Source organism: Phalacrocorax carbo, chromosome 2 (genome assembly GCF_963921805.1).
Source record: "Phalacrocorax carbo chromosome 2, bPhaCar2.1, whole genome shotgun sequence".
Lineage (NCBI taxonomy): Eukaryota > Metazoa > Chordata > Aves > Suliformes > Phalacrocoracidae > Phalacrocorax > Phalacrocorax carbo.
Window position 1 is genome coordinate 52,134,916 of NC_087514.1, and position 21,190 is coordinate 52,156,105.

The window sequence follows — 21,190 nt, forward strand, 5'->3', positions numbered from 1 at the left end:
AACTCCCAGAGCAGGGCATAAGTAGTCTGAGAAAAGCATGTAGGATAGTGATAATGTATACTTAAAGGAAAATGCTTGTGTTGCATACTTCCTAGATGACACTTATGATTATTATTCCTGTGTTTTTATTAGGAAAACAGATGTGTTTCCCTTCTTTCAGGGGTTTAACATTACTCAGTTTATTAAACTGGGGCAAGGTAACATGATGGGGAAGTACAAGAACTACAACCACCACAACCCTGACCTGCACAAGTAATTCTAAAATGCTGATTCTCGCAGCCATTTATAGCTAAACACAGAAAAAAATTCAGTCCTGAAGAGGAGGACTTAAGACTTAGAGACTCGTATGAATTCACAATGGCAAAAAAGGGAATAATTAACAGAAACACCTCTAAACATTACTCATTTATGTCAGACAGAAATGCAATTCTCAGAATATTTTATCTCCTGTACAGTTGGAAAATCAGATGTAGAACAATTGGATAAGTTGCCTAAAATATATCTGCAGTAAGAGTTGAGCTTCTGAGCTTTTTTATTTCTTGACTCTAAGCCCTGATGCTATGCCACCAGATCATGTATTTGGTGGCGTACAGATGGGCATTACAAAATAAACATTTCAGCAGCAGTTCTGTGATTAAACGTAATATCCTTTTTCTGACACGTGTTTAAAGAGATGAACCCTCAGGTGTTGATGAACCCCCAGTTTTACAACTTTTTTGCCTTATTTTGAATGGAATTAGAACTAAATTTGTTAATACACTTACTTAGTACAGGGGACAGTTGTGGATCACAGGTGTCTGCTACCAGTATCTCTTCTCCATGGTGACTGCTCACTTGCGTGGAATACAGTGGAATTTTTCCAAACTCTTGGAGAAGATGTAGAAACATTTTCACACAGTGAAATTAGGTATCCTGTTGTGATAATTTTATGTAGATACAGACAATGATCCTGATCTTAAAAGCACTTGACTATGAATTTTGATATGTCAGTAGATCCAGTAACCTAAGCATATCTGATTATTTTTATTCTGAGGTATCACTATGACAATTTAGTCACAAATATTTCATATTAATCCTTTCTCTCACAAATATGAGCCTAGCCAGTCAGCCATAAAACAATACTGCCACATAATTACATCACATTCTATACTAACCACATAAAAAGTATGTATTCAATCTATATTTGACCTTTTAATAGTTTTGTTGCCATATTAACAAGTAGAACATCCAAGGGAATAATTTGCTGCATCAGCTAAAGTAATGAAAAGGTGAAAAATCTGAGATTTTAATCATGACCAACTTTGTGCTATGCAGTCCTTTCTATCTGGACACCAACAGCTTTTCATAGCCATTAACTGTGATATGTATTTGCACCATTTCCCACATATTTAACTTTGGTTTAATTTAGTGAGGGAAGTTGTTACTCAGAAAATTGAAAGTAGGTATGTTTAGAAAGGAGAGACTATTCACAGCACGAAGATTACACACGCAAAATAAAGGGCATGAATAAGCAACCCATCCTCTTCACCACACAGTAGTGCTATTTTTGTACTTGGAAAGGAACTTTTAGTCAAGACTTTTACTTTGATGGAATCATATATCATTTAAAATACTGGTTTTTATTCCACAAGATAAATTAGCACATTAAAAGCATCTGGATTGTTTCTATTTCCTGTGTATCATTAAAATACAAGCCCAAAGTCCCTTATTTCACAAAAATATTTCTTACCATTAAAATACATTAGAGCTATTCCTATTACAGAATGACATTTAGAAATTAAGTGTGCACAGTACTTCTGGACTTAGACACAAAACTAATGCAAACAGCGTATCAGTATCGGAAAAAGAAAGATCATGCAGCTGCTAGAATTAGCTATCTATCAGTTTCAGTAATATTACTTTAATTGAGGAATAACTGCTGAATGGGGCAAAACATTTATTTCGCTCCCCACTAGATGGTGACACAGCTGTACGCACAAGTCAAACCCTAACAGATTTTTTTAGTTTGGAGTTACAGAAGAGAGATGGGTTGGAAAACTGTTATATTTGCAAGTGTATGGGGATGAAGAAAAGCAGGAGGTTGAGATAAGCTTTAAGCATATCGCTGATGTAACAGTTACTGCTAAAGTCCTTTTTTCCCTGACTCATGTATTATAGCATAAATGGAAAAAGGCCAAACCAAAAAAAACCACAAGACACTTTTTTTTTTTAGTTTTCACCCTTTGCAATCAAATTTGTATACCACCTTTTTCCTTTAGCACTTAAAAAATATATTTTAAAATTAATTAAAAAAAATAAAATACAATACTCTTACCACTGTTGCTTTCTGCAAGTTCCAAATCTGAGTGTGTATGTTCTGTGTACCGGATATGCCTATTCTCTTTTTTTCTTCTCATACGATTAACCACAGAAAATGAAGAAGTCAGAGCCGGAGAATCTGGAATGACTCCTTCTTCTAATTCCATTGCTTGTTGCTTTCTCTCCCTAGAGACCAAATTAGGTGGTCAAATAAAACCCCAAGTCAGCAAGATGAAGAGCTTTCATTTCAGCAAGCTCGACAATCATATGGTCCAGGAAAGCAACAATTTAGAAAATACAGCCATCTCAATAACATCACAGTGCAAAACAGTAATACTAGGACCCAGTTTCTAGACCCATCTAACAACAAATTCACACTTGCTCCATCAAGCCTAAGAACAGCATACAACCCCAGCTCCTCACATTTGAAGTCAACATTTAATTACTGCACTATGGAAGACTTCTTCCCTGGAAGAAACTGTAGAGTGGACTGTAGAGTTTCTAGCTTGTACTCTGAAGCATGTGCTACCTGAATGAAAGAATGCTGAAACGGATGGACTAGTGTCTCTCTCCCTGTATGGAAGTCCCTTCACACCCAAGAATATTAACTGTCCTAAAAACAAAACAAAAGATTTTGGACAATTTTAAATGGTAATGAACTGCGCTACATTAAAAACAATTCCTCTCCAGACCATTGGATGATACCTCTTATTCACTTCACAAGGGTCTTCAGAGAGGAGTGTAAAAAGCAATGTAAATCATGTAAAACAAGTAATGTGAAACACAACATGATGAAGTTTATTTTCTCTCTCACAGCCAGCTCTAACAGCATGTTGCAGAGTCAGCATATAAAAGCTGGCATAACAAGTAACTATGTCTTCTCTCTCCAAAAACTCTATCTAGACATAGCAAGGAAATAACAGCAAAAAAGCATTAATTTCAGTTCTTTCAACTGAAATACAGTTTGTTTTGTACTTAATAAGGGCATTGCTACCTGTCATAAGGTGGTGGTAGTGAGAAATGGAAGAGGCAATAAAAGTAAAACACAAGGAAATCTAACTCATCCTGCTTGGTCATCTTTCTGCAGTAACACTTTTCCTTATGACTCTCAAGAGAAAACATGGGCCAAAAGATCACTTCCCTACTATAAAGAGAAGGATGTAAAGTGTTGATCTAAGGGGAGAAAAGGAAATATGGATATATTTCTGCTTGCACTGAAATGAATCACAGTATCTTATATAAAATAAATTAATAACATGATGGAGAACTGTAAAGAGCTGCCTAGCCTGAGACAACAAGCATTTTTGCAGTTCGGCTTTTTGCCACAACTAACTTTCAACACTTAATGGCAAACACTGATGCACTGATGCTCTGAAGTCTTGACAAATGTGTGGTTTTGTTATTCCTGTTTTCAGCACATTTACAAAGAAAGCACCATAACTGGAAAACTGTATCATCTACTATATCACCTTAAGAAACAAAATCAAAACACACAGTAAAACAATATATTCATCCAATTACTTTGCAAATTTAAGGTAGCTTTAGACTTCTCCTTATATGGCACACGTGGCTATGCATGACAAATTAGCCTGCTATAAATATATTTTTGCACCTCCGTGCAAACCAAGTAGTTCCTACATACCACCACAAAAAACTATCAAATGAAGAAGCTGCCATACATACTACACATCATAAATATGCAATAAATCATTTCTGACTCTCAGAAACATTTCTCTGAGACCCCAGAAAATATTTTTGCAGAAATTTCCTTGCTGTTTCCATCCTTAGAGAATGAAATTCTAATCTGATAAAGGATCGGATAATACAACTCTTCTAAAATATAATTGATTTTACTTTTATAAAGGATTCTTAGATTTTTCCCCCCCCCCAAACATTAAACCTTGGTAACAAAACACAGAAGATTGCAAAAATCTAATTTCTTGTCATGCACCAGAAATAATCGGTTACCTTGCACCTATGTGATGATGTTATTTTGATCTAAGTTGTTAATTCTAAATAACATAACATGGCTATAGTTCAACCGAAACAACCAAAGGCAGCGGCTATATCACAAACAGCAGGACCATCCTTGTTAATTACTGTTTATCCACTCAATTCTGCACTCATTTAAATAACCACCTAGCATGCAAAGCAAATAACAGTGTTACATTGTTCATTCTCAACTTTCCTACAGTGGCCAGAGATTTTTACTGGAAGCTAAATTGCAAGACTGGGGATCAAGCTAACATGTTTGCATGGATCTGTGTTAATTTTTTTTTCACATCACCTCCTATGTGCTGCCAAGCTGCATAGGAGAACCATTGTTGAGAAGCAATTATACAGTAAGAAGCACATAGAAATTTGTTCCTACTTGGTATTAAAAAGGAGTGCTCCTAGGGTCATGAAGTATGTTACTCTGAGAAGATGAAATGCATACAGAAAAAGAAAGGATAATTAAGGTATAAATGATGGGAGTCAGACCAAGAAATACAAAGGAATAGAACCACAGTCATTTTGACCTGAACTTGAGGTTGTTCTCTACCCAAGTCACTTTCTGACGAAGACAAGAAAAAATTACAGAAAAAGCCTTACATATCAAGTCCACACAACCTGTCCCATTCCCCCCATGCATGTGGGCAACTTGTTCACAGATAGGCAAGACTGAGATAAGATTCAGATGGTGTCAGACCACAGCTGTACAAGAAAGGAATGCTACCTCTGCCTTGCACAGTGCACCGTATCTGCATATTAACCACAACATTATATGACACATTTCTGCTATCATATCAGATTACAATTTGATGGTCAATTTGTAGCTCATTATTTTTATGTTTGTCTTTCAAAATTTGCTATGCTTTTTTCTTCTCAAAGTTGTAAAATTATTATAAGTTTATCTAAAAAACTTACTGCAAGATCCTGGGACTTTTTGACTAGCTGAGAAACTGCTTTTCTAAAGTCTTAACCTAGGAGGAAAGAGCTACTAAAGAGCCAACAGAGGAATAAAAGAATGAGATGTAAGGTTTTGCCACGCACTGTGACCAAAATTATCTTTAACAATCACAAAGTCAAACAGAATTCCTATGACAAATTTCTCTCTCAGTTTAAAAAAAAAAGATGCACACACAAAAAAAAAACAAACCTAAGAATTTTGCACAATACAAAGGTGCTAGTTTTATGTTGTTATAGTGGCTGTAGACTATGTTTTCACAATCTACTAGAGAAGAGGAAACTCAAGTTTTAAAGACTTAAAAGCTGATATTTATATTCCCAGACATTGCCACTGAGCAATAGTGGGGGGAATATCCAAAAAAACTCAAAACTTACTCCAACTCCTTCTGTAACTGCTGGAACTGCTCAGTTATCTTTTTATTTTCATCCTGTAAATTGTTTTTTTCATTCACTGCAATTTATAGGAGAAAAAAAAAAGATTAAAAAACCGCAATGCATACATGTTAACACCGTATCATATCTAATTTTGTCAGGTCCTTCAAAGAAACAGAAGCAATTCTAAGATTTAATACCATACACCCTCTACAGCTTACCAAAATTAATTTTAAAGCTAGTAATTAAAAACGTTGTACAATGATGTGTTAGAAAAGACAAAGGTGTCACAATTACTGGATCAGAATATTAGTTCCACACAATCATTAACTACTTTTGTCCATGTACATGCAAGTGAGATTGTGTTGTAAAGATGAATAAATTGCTTACTTTGCTCCATGGACAAAATTGCTTCCTTAGGTTGAAGGTAAATGTATAATTAGAATTACATTTTAGCCACCGAAGCAACGAGCTAATTGGAGAGAACGACTTCTTTCCCCCCCCCAATTTCTTAAAATCAATTACATACTTTGTCAGAAAAATTTTTATTTACTTTTCTTAATTTCCAATTCATTCTGCCCATACTTCACACAAGCTTATTGCATCACCTTCGGCCTTTTCTCCACAGTGTCTCAAACTAATGCAGTGATAGCTCTCAACTTTTCTGTTCACGTTAATTTTGTACCTAATAGGTCTCACCTTGATTTTTAAGGCTCAGAGATTTATTTAAAGACTGGTTGTACCTTGTTTGTTGTTAATCATTAAACTCAAGAATTCAGAATATTTTTATACAAATATCCAATATTAAAAGACCTTGAAAAATTGACGTATTTTATATTAGAACAGAATTTAGTATTTCTACAATTTAAGCACTGAAAAGCAACTTTTTGTGCCTGAGATTCCCCATATTTTAAATCTCACTGAAAGTCTGATTGTTCTTGATCAAGCAAGACACTAAATGACACAAAACAATTAATGGTCAAGATACCATTAATGTTTTAAATTCCTGTCCTGTATTTTCTAGCACTTTATACAATCTTTCCAAACTCTCTTTATGAAGACATTTGTTGTGTCCTGCCTTCATCTCACCCACAACAGTTTATTTTTTCCTGTCCCATATGTACGACTTCCTGATTTCAAAATGAGCTGGCTACAAGCTGCATGGCATGAAGAGATTCTTTTGTGGGCTTCAGAGAGTTATGTGAAGGTTATAGGTTACTGCAGTTAAACTCCAAGACCAACTACAGGACACAGGCTGGATCCAGCAAACTTCTGTTTGAACCCGCCACTTTGTGATCACCAGTTGCTTTTGAAGTCAGGGTTTCCTTAGAAAAACTGGCAATCAGCCATTCTATGCTTTAGCTGTAGGAATAAACAGAAGCAGCCACATTTTATCTACAGTAGCTACTTTACACTGTAAGATTTTCCACATCAGTTCACTTTCAGTATCAGCACTTCAATCTAAGAAGGTGGGTCAAATGACTAGTAATTGGTATGTTACATATTTTCAGACTGTAGAGTTAAGTATCCCCTGACTGAACTTCTTGGGCTTACTAAAAACACCACATATAAATTATAACACGTTGCAGGAATTCACGAAGAACTAGTTTATAAAATAGTACGTTTTGTCTTCAGACTTGCAGAAAAAAAACTCACTAAGTTCAGTGATAAGTTTAAGATTCTGCTGCCGGATATTTTCGAACTCTTGCTGCTTCTTTCTCATATGTTCTTCGGTTACAGCACAACGATCACATAATCCCGCTCTTAATCTACAATAAAATTAAGAGAAAAAGTCCCTCTGTTAAGAAAATATTGCCATACATGAAGCAGATAGCCACACTTAACTGGCCTTTTGAACAATGAAAACCAGAAAATTTCTGACAGCTATGCAAAATACCACTAAGTATTGTGGTTTTCTACGTTGACATAGCAATATTTTGAGATTTCTGAACGATCTAATGCTACATGTGCTAACATTTGCATAAATGACTGTAGGTACTGGATACTTCTAAAGCAACATGCATTACTTCATTAAATAATGAAGTGGAGCATGCTACACCCTGCCACTGAAAGCCTTTGTAAGGTGTCCTACTAAGAATACTGTCAGATATAAGTTACCAATCATTATAAGAAAAGTTCAAGCAAATACAAAAAAAGCAAATAATTTCAGTAAATATAATTACTACTTCATCTAAGAAGGATATATCACTGCCATTAGCAAAGTAATCAAATAAAAAGGACAAACAGTAAGTTTGCTCTGTAACAAACACCAAGCAAACGTGAAATCCTTTATCTTTACCTAGATATCAATAATTAGAAGCGGACCCCGAAGTCCATGCAAGGCAGTACCTCCACTGTCTCTAATGGTTTATATCAGCTGTTTAAAAAACTATCTGCTATCAGAAAAGGGCTTGTTGTGATCACTCCATCTTACTCGACACATTCATTCATGCAATGAAATGTGTGTTCATTTTACAGGTGATAATTTATTTCTGGTTCACAACAAAAAGCTAACAGTATTACCCAAGTGAAAACCAGACTCTCTTTTGCCTTCTAAATAAGGGATCAATTAGTTAAGAGCTCTGTATTGCTGCTGCTAGCACATGAAGTATTACAAAACAAAACACAACACCTAAGTTTCCAGTGCCACAGTTGACTATTGGAAGTAAAAGCCATCTTGGTTTACAGGTATTTCAGTATTGTGGAATTATGGAAAAAGTAGCTTATCTGACTGTAATAAACACAGTATTATCATCTCGCTGTATTAAACTACTTTAAACTCTTTGTTTTCTGCAATGTGAGTTCTTCATCTGCTAAAAGATAAGAAAAGTCCATTCACTCTGCAGATGTCTCTACCCATGTGGTGTGAAGGTACCTGCATGGTTACAAGTTTATCCCTAATGCCTTTCACAGAGAAACAGAGTTGAAAGCAAAATTTTAGTATCACAGCAGGAATGTGGGAAAAAAATTTAGTATGTAATGATCTCCTGTTCCCAGAAAGCTTTTGAAAGCCTAATAGCAGCAAATTAAACATACACTTTCCAAACCAGATACCGTTTCAAAGACAAAAGTGCACTGTAATTTTACATCTCTTGGTTGTGTTTTGCTATATCAGATCAAACTGAAACAAATAAAGGCAGGACAGAATGGGTCAAAAGGTGATCAGAATGTCTAAGTCCAGAAGAAGGCAAAAGACAACCTGTGATTAAATTTAGGTAAAACAGACAACTGGTGAAAGAGACCCCTCAAATATGGAAATAACTCACTAGGCAATCTTCATGAGATCTTATATAGTTTGCCCTGCGTTCTGTCCTTGTATTACATCTTGATTGATCCCAAATCTACCTCTACAAAAACAGATGGAAAAGAATGTGCTTCAAAATGGCTGTCTGCCTCTCAAGCTGATCTGTTTAATTTCTATTTATTTTAACTGAACTGAGCAAACTAAGCACTTTGAAAATAACAAAATAACAAAAATCTAATTCAGTCAGAGGAATCTAAATTCAACACTTTTCTTTAAAACACAATTTGGATTGTATTAGAGAAGGACTGGCTGCTTTAAAAAAAAAAATCAAACCAAGACAACAACTTCCAAAGTATCCAGAGCTGCTCTGTAAGAGGAAAACACAACAAACCCAAAACCTAAAAGAAACTACTTTACCTGTCTTCTAAAACCTTGATAGTGTCATGAAGTGCTTTCTGCTGTTCTCTGAGCTGTTGGTTCTTGGTATAGAACTCTTCAAGCCTCTCTGCATCCCTAAAAACAAATAGATAAGTAATTAGTTCTAGCTTTAAATTGCAGCTATTTGTTTTTCAATAGAGAACTCTCTCTGGCATGTTTCTTTCTTATGCTTGGTAAATGTGATTATCATCAGCACAAATATTAAGTTGAAGATAAATGAAGCAAGTGTTTCTGATGAATGGCAGTTTAGAAATGTCCAAGTTAGAAAAAGAGCTGCTAATTTCTAATTCATATTGCAGTTGAGCTGTTGATAAATCTGACTTTTGCTCAGGACAAAAAATTAGATTTTATGACAGTCAAGGCATAAAAACTGATAGTATTCAAACAACAATTTCAGGAAACATAAGCTCTCAAGCATTTCTCCTACTTTACTGGGTTATGGAGCTTTGGGAAACTAATTGGGGGCCTTCACAATCAGGTCATTTTGGTTTTGTCTTAGCAGTGAGTGCATCTTGCAGCATGGCAAACCACACTAGGTTTGTAAAGCTCCGACAAGTCTTTAGATCCATTAGAGGTTTAGTTCCTCAAGAAACAATTCTCAGAGTCTGCAGAACATGGATTCCCATAATATGAATACAGATAAAAGAACTCTGTTCCCAAAAACGTAAGAAACAGAAGATCTTGAGGAACATACCTTCTCTGAAAGGCAGGACTATTTAATTAACAAAGAACATTTCCTCCTCGAAAGAGCTAAGCAAAAGTGGTAACATTAACTCCCCAATTTTAGCTCCCCTTCATTTTTATTACCAAATCTCAACACCTCTTCTAGATGCAAACAAGGTATGAGCAACAAGCACACAATTTTTTTCTACAAGGAAATGAACTTTCAGTAAAGCTAAGCAGCTGAATCTATGTGACACGACAATTACTAACTTTGGAGAATTCATTCCCAGCTCTCTTTACCATGGAATCCTTTGTATATTCTGTGAAAGCGGGTGTTTGTTTTCAGTGTGCCTGAGATGCATTATTTGAGGAAGCCATGAAATTGGCTCACCAAAGCTGCTAAGCACACACACAACAAGAAATGAAAACATTAACTAACTTGTTGATACAATCCTGTTACACAGACATACTTTTAAATTGGCACTATCCCTTTAAGATACATTAGTCAGACACATTTTCATATTGCTGGTGTTAGAGTAACCCAAGAAATTAACAATCGTGGGTCATAAAGTGAATGGGACAGCCAGAAGCTTCCACAGTATATGATCACATATTTTATTAATTCTGAAATTTAAGTGCAGATATTTTATTTTTCTGTACTACTATCCAGAATAATATTGTCCTTTTCAGCTGCATATATGACATGTTAAACAGTTAGATGCAAACAGCATGAGGGACCATTTAAGACTTGTACTTTCACTTGGGGATAACAAAGCGTTAAAGTTCTGTTACCTCAGTTCATTAACCAAGTACAGCCCATGCCATGGCAAAACCTGAAGTCTGACAAAAGTAGTGTGTATTTTTCTGATGTTTATGGCATTAAAAAAAAAAATAATCTTTTTTTTTCAGTTTATGCAACTTACAGAAGGCCTAAAATAAATCTTTTCTCATGCTATGTTTAAGAATTTCTATAGCATTGTTATTTGTTAAAAAAAAAAAAAAAGACATTAACATATACTAATACGCCATGTCTTCCACCTAAACCCTGTAAAACGTCACATTAAGATAGTAAAATGACAGAGGAAGCTATGGTTTGGTTTTGTTTGGTTTTTTTTTTTCCCCTCTCAGAATTCCAGTGCACCTCATAAACATGACAGACAATTTTGGCTATGAAGGCCCTCTGCATAATGAATGGTCTCTGACCTAGTATTTACAAGTCATTAGGTCTAACGCTGAACGGGGATACAAAATAAGGCACTCATTGTCAGCTGATTACCAAGTCTGAAATACTAAACCTCAGGTATTCAGACGCATCAAGGAGAACAAGACCTCCTATGTGAGAGTACTGTATCTACAATGTAGTAATTGTAGAAAGATTCCAAGAAACAATAATTAAACCATTCGGTATGTGTTCAGTCACATCACTGATAATATTCAGCATCTAGAAAATTAACCGATCAATTTAAGATTTCAGAACATGAAAGCAATTCATGATACATCAGGTTAAGTCAACAATAACAGCAAGAGATAATTTCATCCTTTCAGATTAAAAATTAAATAACTACTTCATTTATGAATTGTACATAAGAAATACCAAGATGTTAAAGTAATTTTTTTTCAGGAAAGTAAGTGTATCCTCTAAGTATAAAACACAGCACCAAATATTTGCTAACTGAAAGTCACCTAATAACCTAATATAATTTAATCTACTAACATAAGTATGTTCCTTGTGATACTGCAGTACCAATCTTAATGTTCAGAAAGTATATCTTTAAAATGTAAATGCAGACAACACATATGGTGTTTGGCTTTTAAGGAAAGATCTGACAACATTCCATGATACAACCTGAACTCCAAATCTTGATAAAGTTCATATGAATTCATATTTCCAATTGACTAAAAATTCACTGACAGACCAAATAAGAAACTGGACTCTACTCCCACTTTTTTTTTTTAAATAATTTGTGAAGTCTTTTGCACAATTATACAGCAGCTGCAGATAGTATACACTGTGTTCTGCTAGTGTTGGAGATCGAACAAGGAGCCATATAAAAGCTGACAAATCTTGAACCTGAGGAGGAGATGCATATTGCGGGGGAACTGGGAGTTAGCCATATAGGTACTCTTGGGATTGGAAACCCTGCTGTAGGTTTGGTGAATTGCTTGGTAAATGCAGGGAATCCTGATGGTGCCAGAATAAGATGGATGGATGCTCTTGTGGAAGTGATTAATTAATCCTTCTTTCTGTGATCCTGTCCTGAACTGTTCCTTGGCTGCCACTGCTATCTTCTAGCAGCTTCTCTGCAGCCTTTAGTTGCCAGAAAGTGCAAACAAAACACTTGCACCTGCTCTACACACATCAGTCTGCATCACCATGCAGACAAAAGTCAAAAACACAGACAATTATCTGTAGCCTTCAAAGACAAGATTGGTATGACTGCAGCTGAAATGTGAGAAAAACATAATACTACGCAGGCTCAAAGTGCTATTGTGAATTTTCAAATGGCAGCAAGATGGGAGATATTTAACTGAAATAAGCAAAACAAAAGCTCAGAGGAGGTTTGAGCTCTATAAAGGACAAACAAAATCCAAAAAGATACCCAGCGAATAAAGCAATGCAGGCATTACACAACTGAAGGCAATTTTTTCCCAAAGCCAAACAACAATTTTCCTGGAAGTGAGACAGAGTTATAATTACACAAGACGGTTATAATAAAAGTAGACAGCAAGTTAAGTATGTATTGCAGTACAATCAAATCATAATAGAAAAGCCAGTATAATTATAAGATGCATTTACATACTTCACGTTACAGGAAAAGGAAAGTTGGATTCCACTAGAGGGAATTTACTCTTACGGAAAGAGCACCTTTGTTTCCCTCCCAACCAGAAATATAAGCACATAAGGGAGTTCAGACAATAACTGTCAAAAATGCTTGAGAGTTGCTCAAGTTACCATTGTAAAAAAAAAAAAGCACATGACAACCTAATTTTTCTAGACTAGGGAAGGGTTATTTCCTGCTTGTACAATCTGAAAAATATAACAAAAAAAAAAAAAACCCCAGAGACAATTAAAAAAACACTATCAGGAATTAATGAGGAAGAAAACTGACTAGGTGATGATAGAAATACCAAATCTGAAAAAGCATAAATTACGCTTGAAAGCACTGTGGCTACACTTTAAGACTGTATATCTTTGATTTCAGATAGTAATGCTGGGAATGGAAATATGGAGTATTTTTTCTAATTTTAAAAGTTTAATTTCTTTAACATATATAATATAATTATACTGTTTTCCAAAGTGGAAAAAGATCAAGTAATTTATTTTTATTCCTCCTACACAGCACTTATAAAGTGCAACTCATAATACAGGCCATACATAACAACAACATAATATTAATGTAATTAAACCTCAAGTCAAAATTTGAATAAAGAATCACATTAGCATATCTCTTATCATTTAATTAAATATGGCTTTAGTCAGCAGAAGGAAAATAAAAGCTGATTTAATGCTGTAAATATGTATTGAGATCCTACTGTACACATAAATCTGGTAATTCAGATCTTTCTTCCCTAAATTGTTTCTAATGAACAGAACTAAAAATTAGGAGCAAATGACGACTGCAAAAGAAGATACATATGCCTTAAAATGTAGGAACTGAGTGAAAAATTAGCAAGGTTATTACCAGAATCTTTACTGAATGACTGAAAGCTGAGTTAAGGCACAACACCTGATACTAAAGGCAAACGCGTAGGGGGAAAAAAAAATAACCTAAAAAAAGTTGGCTTGCCACCTCTGCTACAGATTTGACCTCAGTTTTAAGATGTCTTCTTAATGATCTTTCGTATTAGAAGTGTCAACATCTTTATAGGCTTCCTAGAAATACTGTAGATAAGAAAACCCTACAAGTCATTTGTTCAAGGAAGGCAAACCTAGTGTTCAGGTTACGCACCCCTTAAAGAGTTACATTTACCTTTAGATGACTTTGACTGAATTATTAAAGTGAACAGTGTTTCGTACATGTCTGAAGGAAGAATTAATGAAACCTCAATTGATCTTAAAGAATTATGACTCATTAATGGACTCTCCTTTAATGGACTAGATCATTAGGATAAGTACTTACAAGCATCTTTCCTTTTTCAACTTGGATATTTTCAGCTGTAAGCCTGAAAAGGGGAAAGAAGAAAATATGTTAGAGAATTCTGATTCAAAAAAGTGAGTAAACCAATAAATTAATTCTCCTTTTGCCAATGACATCTGCAAAAGAGAGGAAAAAAATGTGTCACTTATTTGTGAGGAAATGGTTCATTCTGGACTTCTTGAGTACGGTCTACAGGATCTTGGAAACAAATATAGCTATTATGATCCCTAGGAAATAGGGACTTCTTAAACAAACATGCAAATTCCCATTTAAACAGGTATAAAAACACCTTTGTAAAAAACCACACATGAATACCAAGCACTGTCAGTTTATTTTCATTTACTAGGCCTACCTAAGTAGCATAAAATGTATTCTGTGTACACATAAATGCATAATACTACACTTGAAATGTAGCATCCAACCACTGAACTGAAAAAGGTATTACAATGTATGTTTAAAGGAAATTTTAAAAGATACATGATTCACTGTTTTAAATCACAAAAGGACAACATATTCTACTAGAGGTGTGCTACCAGACCCTCTCACCCAAAACTTCTTTGGAACACCTTAAGGTGAACTGAGGAATGGTATTTCATCTGTGGCCCTTCTCCCACTAAGGCCCACACACTCCTAAAGGAATGTTCTGTGCAGAAGTAAAAATGTTTGCAAATACAACTGATGCTTTTGGCAGGAGTGGCCAGCTGACAGCCCTGGAGCTAGACAGCAGTCCAGTCTGCTTGCAAGGTTTTGGGGGCATGTGTATGTGCACTGGGGCAGGAAGATAAAGGTGCTTGAAGTACCGCACATCTTAATAAGTGTGATGCAGCACTACGGAAATGTATATGATACTACCCTCACATAAGCTGGCCATCCCTACTCTAAATAAATGGTCAGAAAAAAACCACCAAACAAAAAAAAACATGCCCGAACCAACCCAGACTCCAATGGTATAATATTTTCTTAAATACAAATCCAATAGAAATTTTCATAAGACATCAGAAAGTAACATAACTCAATTTTTTTTCCTAACACTGTGTTTTCTTCAAACTATGAGAAGTTGTAAACAACTTCAGTTTGAATATGAGATGTCTTGTGAGTTTTCTTGCAAAACCATTAGTAGTTTAGGATAATATGATGAACTTATGAAACCAGAACATTTTTAGGAAAACTTCCGACAATTTTTAATTTAAACAAAAACTTATACCTGATACTACATCTTACTACAGAAGATGTAGGTTAAGGCAGCTGATAGACTTCTTTTTTCTCTCTCCGCTACCATACTCAACTGGGGACAGCTCAAAGAGGAAATGACTTGCTTCAGAAGGTTCTCTTCAGGCCATTTACAATGTAATAGTCAGGACAGCCAGAGCCTCAGTGAACTCATGCCACAGACTACAAGATGCCACTGAGACCATGAGGTAAAAATGCACAGAGGCTACTTAGAGAGAAGTTCTTAGGAAATATAGCAAGATTTCTTTTATCTCTCAGTATTCAACACCTGTGAGATGTTATGTTCTATCATGCAGATCAGCATAAAAAGAGGGTTTATTTTTTTTAAGTAGTTGCTATTCATCAACTCAATTAGGCATCTGCAATTAGAACCCCTATAAAGCGTGCTTTAATGCTGCTCCACGCCCATCAGAAGGAATGAAGCTGCACAACAATGCATCTCCTGTATGAACAGGTAGTCTGTTCAGCAAGTATTTAGGATTGTAACATTGGCAACCTGAGCCACAAATGGAAGAGGCAGCACTCAAAAGGCCAAGTACTGTGCTGCAGGTAACACTATCTCCCCTCTCACCTGGATTCAGGAGGACCCAAACTAGTTACTTAAAGGTTGCATTTTTTCCTAATTCAAATGACTGCAATGAGAAGGCAGGAAAGCAGTTTGTACATTTATCCAAGAGCATTGAATTACTATGTTGGCTGTAGTCACTTCCTTTTGCTTTTCCAGAGCATTGGGAGGTTTTAAGCATACTCATTACGACAGCTTGGCTTTTTCAGATTTCCTTATTTAATACTCCAGTGAGCATATAAACTTATGTGAAATTGCACTACGTACACTCCCAATTCAGTTTTATATTCACACCATATTTCTATGAAACAGACAAGCTGCAGACTATATAAATCTATATGTCTATATATAGATTATATATATACACACCTATATATAGAGGTATATAGATTTATATCTATATATAATCTGTATATAAATCTACACTACCTGAAGCTTGTAAGTGCTTTAGTAAATGACATGCTGTCTCCATTTCATGAAACTTTCAACTTGATTAGACTACGTACCTGTAGTATTTCAATTAACAACTACGACAATTTCTGTTCTGATGAATTTTCAAATGCATTAAATCCGCTTTCTTCAAATTGACAGTGCCTGGGAAGACTGTAGCATCTATCACTGAAGTTTTCTCTGAACGGGTTGGACAAGCTTCTGTCGGCAATGATGCAGACATAATCCTACCTTAAGGGTATAGAGATGGACTAGATGACCTTGTAAGATCCCTTCCAGCCCTGTTTTCTATAATTATTTACTTCTGAGGAGTTTCCAGCCATTTCCTTTCCTACAGCAATCTATCAATGAGATTGCTTCCATCATAATTTTCTCTACATCTGTAGCTACAGTTTTTTCCCCATTGGTATCTTCTGCTTTTCAGAGTTAAGGAATAGTTCAAGATAATTAGGCTATTGCTTGTACACAACACTCTCCTCACATTTTGATGCTGAAACATGTTTCTTTTTAGCATGGATCTTTAGACTTGAATTCATTCTCAGGAACCATGTTGATAAGACACATGCAGCAAATATCCATATAATTATTTTGAGCTAGATGCAAGTGTTAACACCTGCAGAAATTACTCACTTTATAAACAGCTTTATTAAATTCCTTTCTAATTTATGAGTACTATGCAAGTATCCCACACATTCTACAGGTAGCAAATAAAAGTAAATATAGTTTTAATGACCATTATTCTGAGGTACTGAGCAATTCTGAATTCCATGAAAAGTCAACTGAAACTGACCATGCCCAAAATCTTTGGAAACAGGGTTGTAGGAGTCCTACCCACTGTCACATAATGAATGTGAGATAAAATGATAGCTATTTTGTCTGAAGAGGGCCCAAACATGGAAATTTTTTTGCAAGTGATCAGTTTGAAAGAATAAGAAGCTGGGTTTGCTTAGCTAACAGGGTGAAAAAACACACCCTTTACAACAGAATAGTAGTTTAAAAAAAAACCCACAATAAAATCCATTTAAAACTGTACGAGTTTGAAGTATTCTCTAGTCTATATTCTATAGATGTATAAATAACTTGTATAACATGCCTGACCATTTCAAGCTCCCGCGTCATAAATCCTACTTTTCATGGATTTGTAATAAATAATAGTTCCACCATTACGGTGTTCAGTACATTGTGCATTGTACATGCAAAAAGCTTTTTCTCCAACTACTAACTTTCCCTTAATCCACCTTCCACCATCTTTAAAATAATTTTTTGCTGACATTTAGATTGGAAACTCATGAGTCAATTTTAATTCTTATTTATAGACTTCAGAAACAAGCAAAGTCCAGGCAAGCCTGTGTTTGATGTTTCTAAAATATCTTCCAGTACCATTTTCTATAAGAGGATCCCCACCTTTTGAAAAAATTAACTATCCTTCAGGCATGTCTTTGATGTTATCATGGAAGACCTAATTTTACCTAACACGGTGCGGGACATACTGACAAAGGGCTAGGCATGAAAGAGACTGCCTAGTGGCAAAATTATCTGGCCCCACCCAGCATGCATTCTAAAGAGTATCTTCACTTGCATATAGAAAACCAAAACTTTAAAATCACATGCTGCACATGGCAAGAAACTAGAGAAGGGGTCACTTAACATTACCCTCTACATTAGAGCTTTTTGTTTGTTCAGTTTTTGTTGTTCAGACATGCCATAGATTGCCAGATCCCATTCTGTCAGTACTTCCGCATTTATCTGCAGTTGACATCACACCCACTCTGAAAAGAACCATCAAGAATTAAAAAAAGAAAGAAAAAAGAAAATGTCATAAAAATAAATATTATTTTTTTGTTTTGGGGACACAGTATAAAATGTTTCATATTGTAACACATTTTTAAATGTAACAAAATGCTACTATCTGGTACATCTTTCCTTTCGGTTGCCAAATTGATGGCAATCTTTGTTTGGTTTGTTGTTTTTTGGTTTGTTTTTTTAAATATATTATTAACACAAAGGGTCAAGGCCCAGTGTTGCAAATTGTTGAGTCAGGACTTTCAGTAGGCGGTATGAAACAGCTACACATTATAAAACAGTCTCCCAAAATTTCTGAAATTAAGAAGTTATGATATAACTGGACCTAAATGGACAGACCCGGAACTGTTTTGACATTGGTGGAAGTGACCAAGGCTACTGGAATGGTCTGGCTACAGAGATCCACTTGCATGACGAAAGCTCTTAATCCACAAAAACTCACCTGCTTTTATTCCAGCCTAATACAAATACTATTATTTCATGTATAAGGATATGCTTGTTGGAAGAGTCATTCAAATTCTGTTCTCATTCCATCCAAAAGAATCTTAAGTCACATGATCGATTAACAGAACAAAATCTTAACTTCTTATTGTTTTTCACAAAACTTTTTATGAATACTACTTATGAAACAATATTATAATAAGAATATAAATATATGGTGCAATAATTAATGTTTGCTTTGAGTGTTACTCATTTCTTGCACTACTGAAGAATGAACAGAGACTAACAGTCCATCCATAGTAAAACTGATATCACAGGTCACAAAATGAAATGTAAGAACTCTTATAAATTTTGTTGAGAAAATCTGTAACACTAAAAACTGAAGAAATACTTTTCACCTCAGCAGTATTAATCTGCAGTGGTATTTTGCACAAGTTAGGGGAAATAAACAATGCAAACCACTTTAATGTATCTGAAGTTAGTAAACCCAAAGGTAGAAAAGAAAAAAATTTCATTGAATAACTTGATTTGGAAACTTTGAATCTTAACCCATTAAAGCAACATTTAAATATTTCCTAAGCAAACACAGGTCCCACATAACATTGTGTTACCTTTTTTTCACTGACCCAGCTCATCATTTAGACTTGTTGATAGTTTAAATCTAATGCTGTTAAGTCAGGCTTAGGCAGTCAATCTGTAAGGATCATTTGTAATCATCCAGTCCAACTTTCTGCACAGCTTAAGACTTTAAAAATCTATTTAGTTTGAAGCAGATGGAGTGGTGCACTGGTTCAAAGTTTTCCTGTAGTAACAGACAGCCTTCTGTGAATGCAAATTTTAACCATTTACCTTGTACTTCTTTATCATGACATTCTTTCAGTTTGGACCACAATTCCTTGAAGAAATCTCCAGCAGGTTCTGCAGAACTAGGGCTCCCACAGCTTCCTCCAGATGCATTCATCTTGCCTTTTTCTGCTCCCAGCTTTGACTTATTTGCAGAACTGGCTCGCTTTCACACTTTAAGTTTTAAATTACATAGTTATGAAGTTGTTTCTGAAGACAGGTGTATGCCTGTAATGAAAGATCACCACCACTTATGTTTGCATTTATCAGAGTATAACTTGCAGCCATGGATGAAACACAAAGCTTACTCCCTATCCCTGTTGAGTTGTACATATATACTGACAGTCACCCTGCAAGTGTGGAAGATGCTAAGCATTTTGCTACCAGTAATTATAAACTAATAGAATTTCTTCCTCCCTTAAACAGATATCAAGTTAAAACTAGATTCAGATGCTTAGGAGTCTCTATTCTTTTCCCACGTAAAGCTACTGTTAAACAGAATTCCTGTCTTCCAAAAGTAACCCATGCTTCCAAAATCTTACTGTTAGCAAAAGCATTTGTCAAAAGCTTTATCAGAGATATATTTGTGTACACACATCCTTTACATAAACATGGATTCAAACAACACCCTTCTGCAAAGAAAAGCTCACAACCCCTTGAAGTCTTTATGATTCTACATTGAAATTATCCCCACTCCCTGATGAAAAGGAAATAGAAGAGTAATCTCAACATTTAAGTCTCAAAAAAATTACTATTTGAGGAGAGCTAGCAAAGTCAGACAGCCCTGGTTTAAAAGCCAGACTGCCCACTCAACTCTCTTAAGAATCTTAACCAAAATTCTTTGTTTTGAAGTGTTTCTTAGCACAGATAACGCCCTCAGGTAAACTACAGGGGAAGCATGGTACTCAGACCTGGGTCTGAGCCAAGGTAAGATTCAATGCTATTGGCACTGGGCTTCCAGTAGTGAAATACTCACATAATCTCTCTGTCCTTCAGTTCCTTGTATCCGAAACTGGACATTGCAAGTTTTACCCATTTTTATGGGGCCAATGTTAAACAAACACTTTTGAACAGGGACCGTGTCATTACTAGGTAGACGTAACTATCTCTATTACTCTGTAACATAAATCACAATGTCAGAAGAAAAATCTAAGGTATTTTGTACTCTTCCTAAAGTAGCAGCCTAAGCCAGCAAACCACAACATCTGTATAGACAAGTAAAAGGAGAAACTGGCTCTCAAACTTTTGAGTCACAAGTTACAGTTGTAGTTCAGATGATACAAGATCTACAGTCGGTCAAAAAGCTGCATTTCCTATCTTAAGGGCCTTCAAGCAACTTAGAATACGTGAATGCAGCTGCTGGTTTAGCTGGTCCCCTAGATTCACCACAATAAAACGTTTAGTCCAGTGGTCAGTGACCTAGCATAGGGCCTGGAGGCCTCTGTTCTGGTCTCCTTTCTCATATCTCTGTGCAGACTTAAGCAAGTCACTCTTCCTTCAGCCTAGCTATCTTTAAAACCAATAAAAATAATGGAATAAATGAAACAAAGCGTTATTCTCGACAACACAGGAACACTTGAACTGCATGTTTTCTACAGTATAGGGATACTTAAAAGCTACAGTAATGGAGCTGTCAGAACCCTCAGTAACCATTAGGTAGCTCCACATTTCCTTTAACATGCTCTGCCTGTAGAAAATTCAGCGTTCATCTCAGTACCTGGTTTCAAGGTAGCTAACGCTCGTATATTAAGGTAA

The 21,190-nt window shown here is 35.5% G+C and overlaps 1 protein-coding gene across 5 annotated transcripts in view; it reads right to left on the reverse strand.

The window, feature by feature from the left end:
- Positions 1-21,190, reverse strand: part of RBBP8 (RB binding protein 8, endonuclease) — a 44,991-nt gene that overhangs the window by 16,674 nt on the left and 7,127 nt on the right. For all 5 annotated transcript variants that reach the window (XM_064442879.1, XM_064442875.1, XM_064442877.1 and 2 more), the window contains 7 exons: positions 19,442-19,663; positions 14,086-14,128; positions 9,281-9,376; positions 7,276-7,388; positions 5,623-5,698; positions 2,315-2,484; positions 765-866 (listed from right to left, as the gene is read on the reverse strand). In XM_064442879.1, coding sequence (XP_064298949.1) covers positions 765-866; positions 2,315-2,484; positions 5,623-5,698; positions 7,276-7,388; positions 9,281-9,376; positions 14,086-14,128; positions 19,442-19,553 — 712 coding nt within the window. In that variant the 5' untranslated portion in view covers positions 19,554-19,663. The remainder of the gene's footprint in view (positions 1-764; positions 867-2,314; positions 2,485-5,622; positions 5,699-7,275; positions 7,389-9,280; positions 9,377-14,085; positions 14,129-19,441; positions 19,664-21,190) is intronic.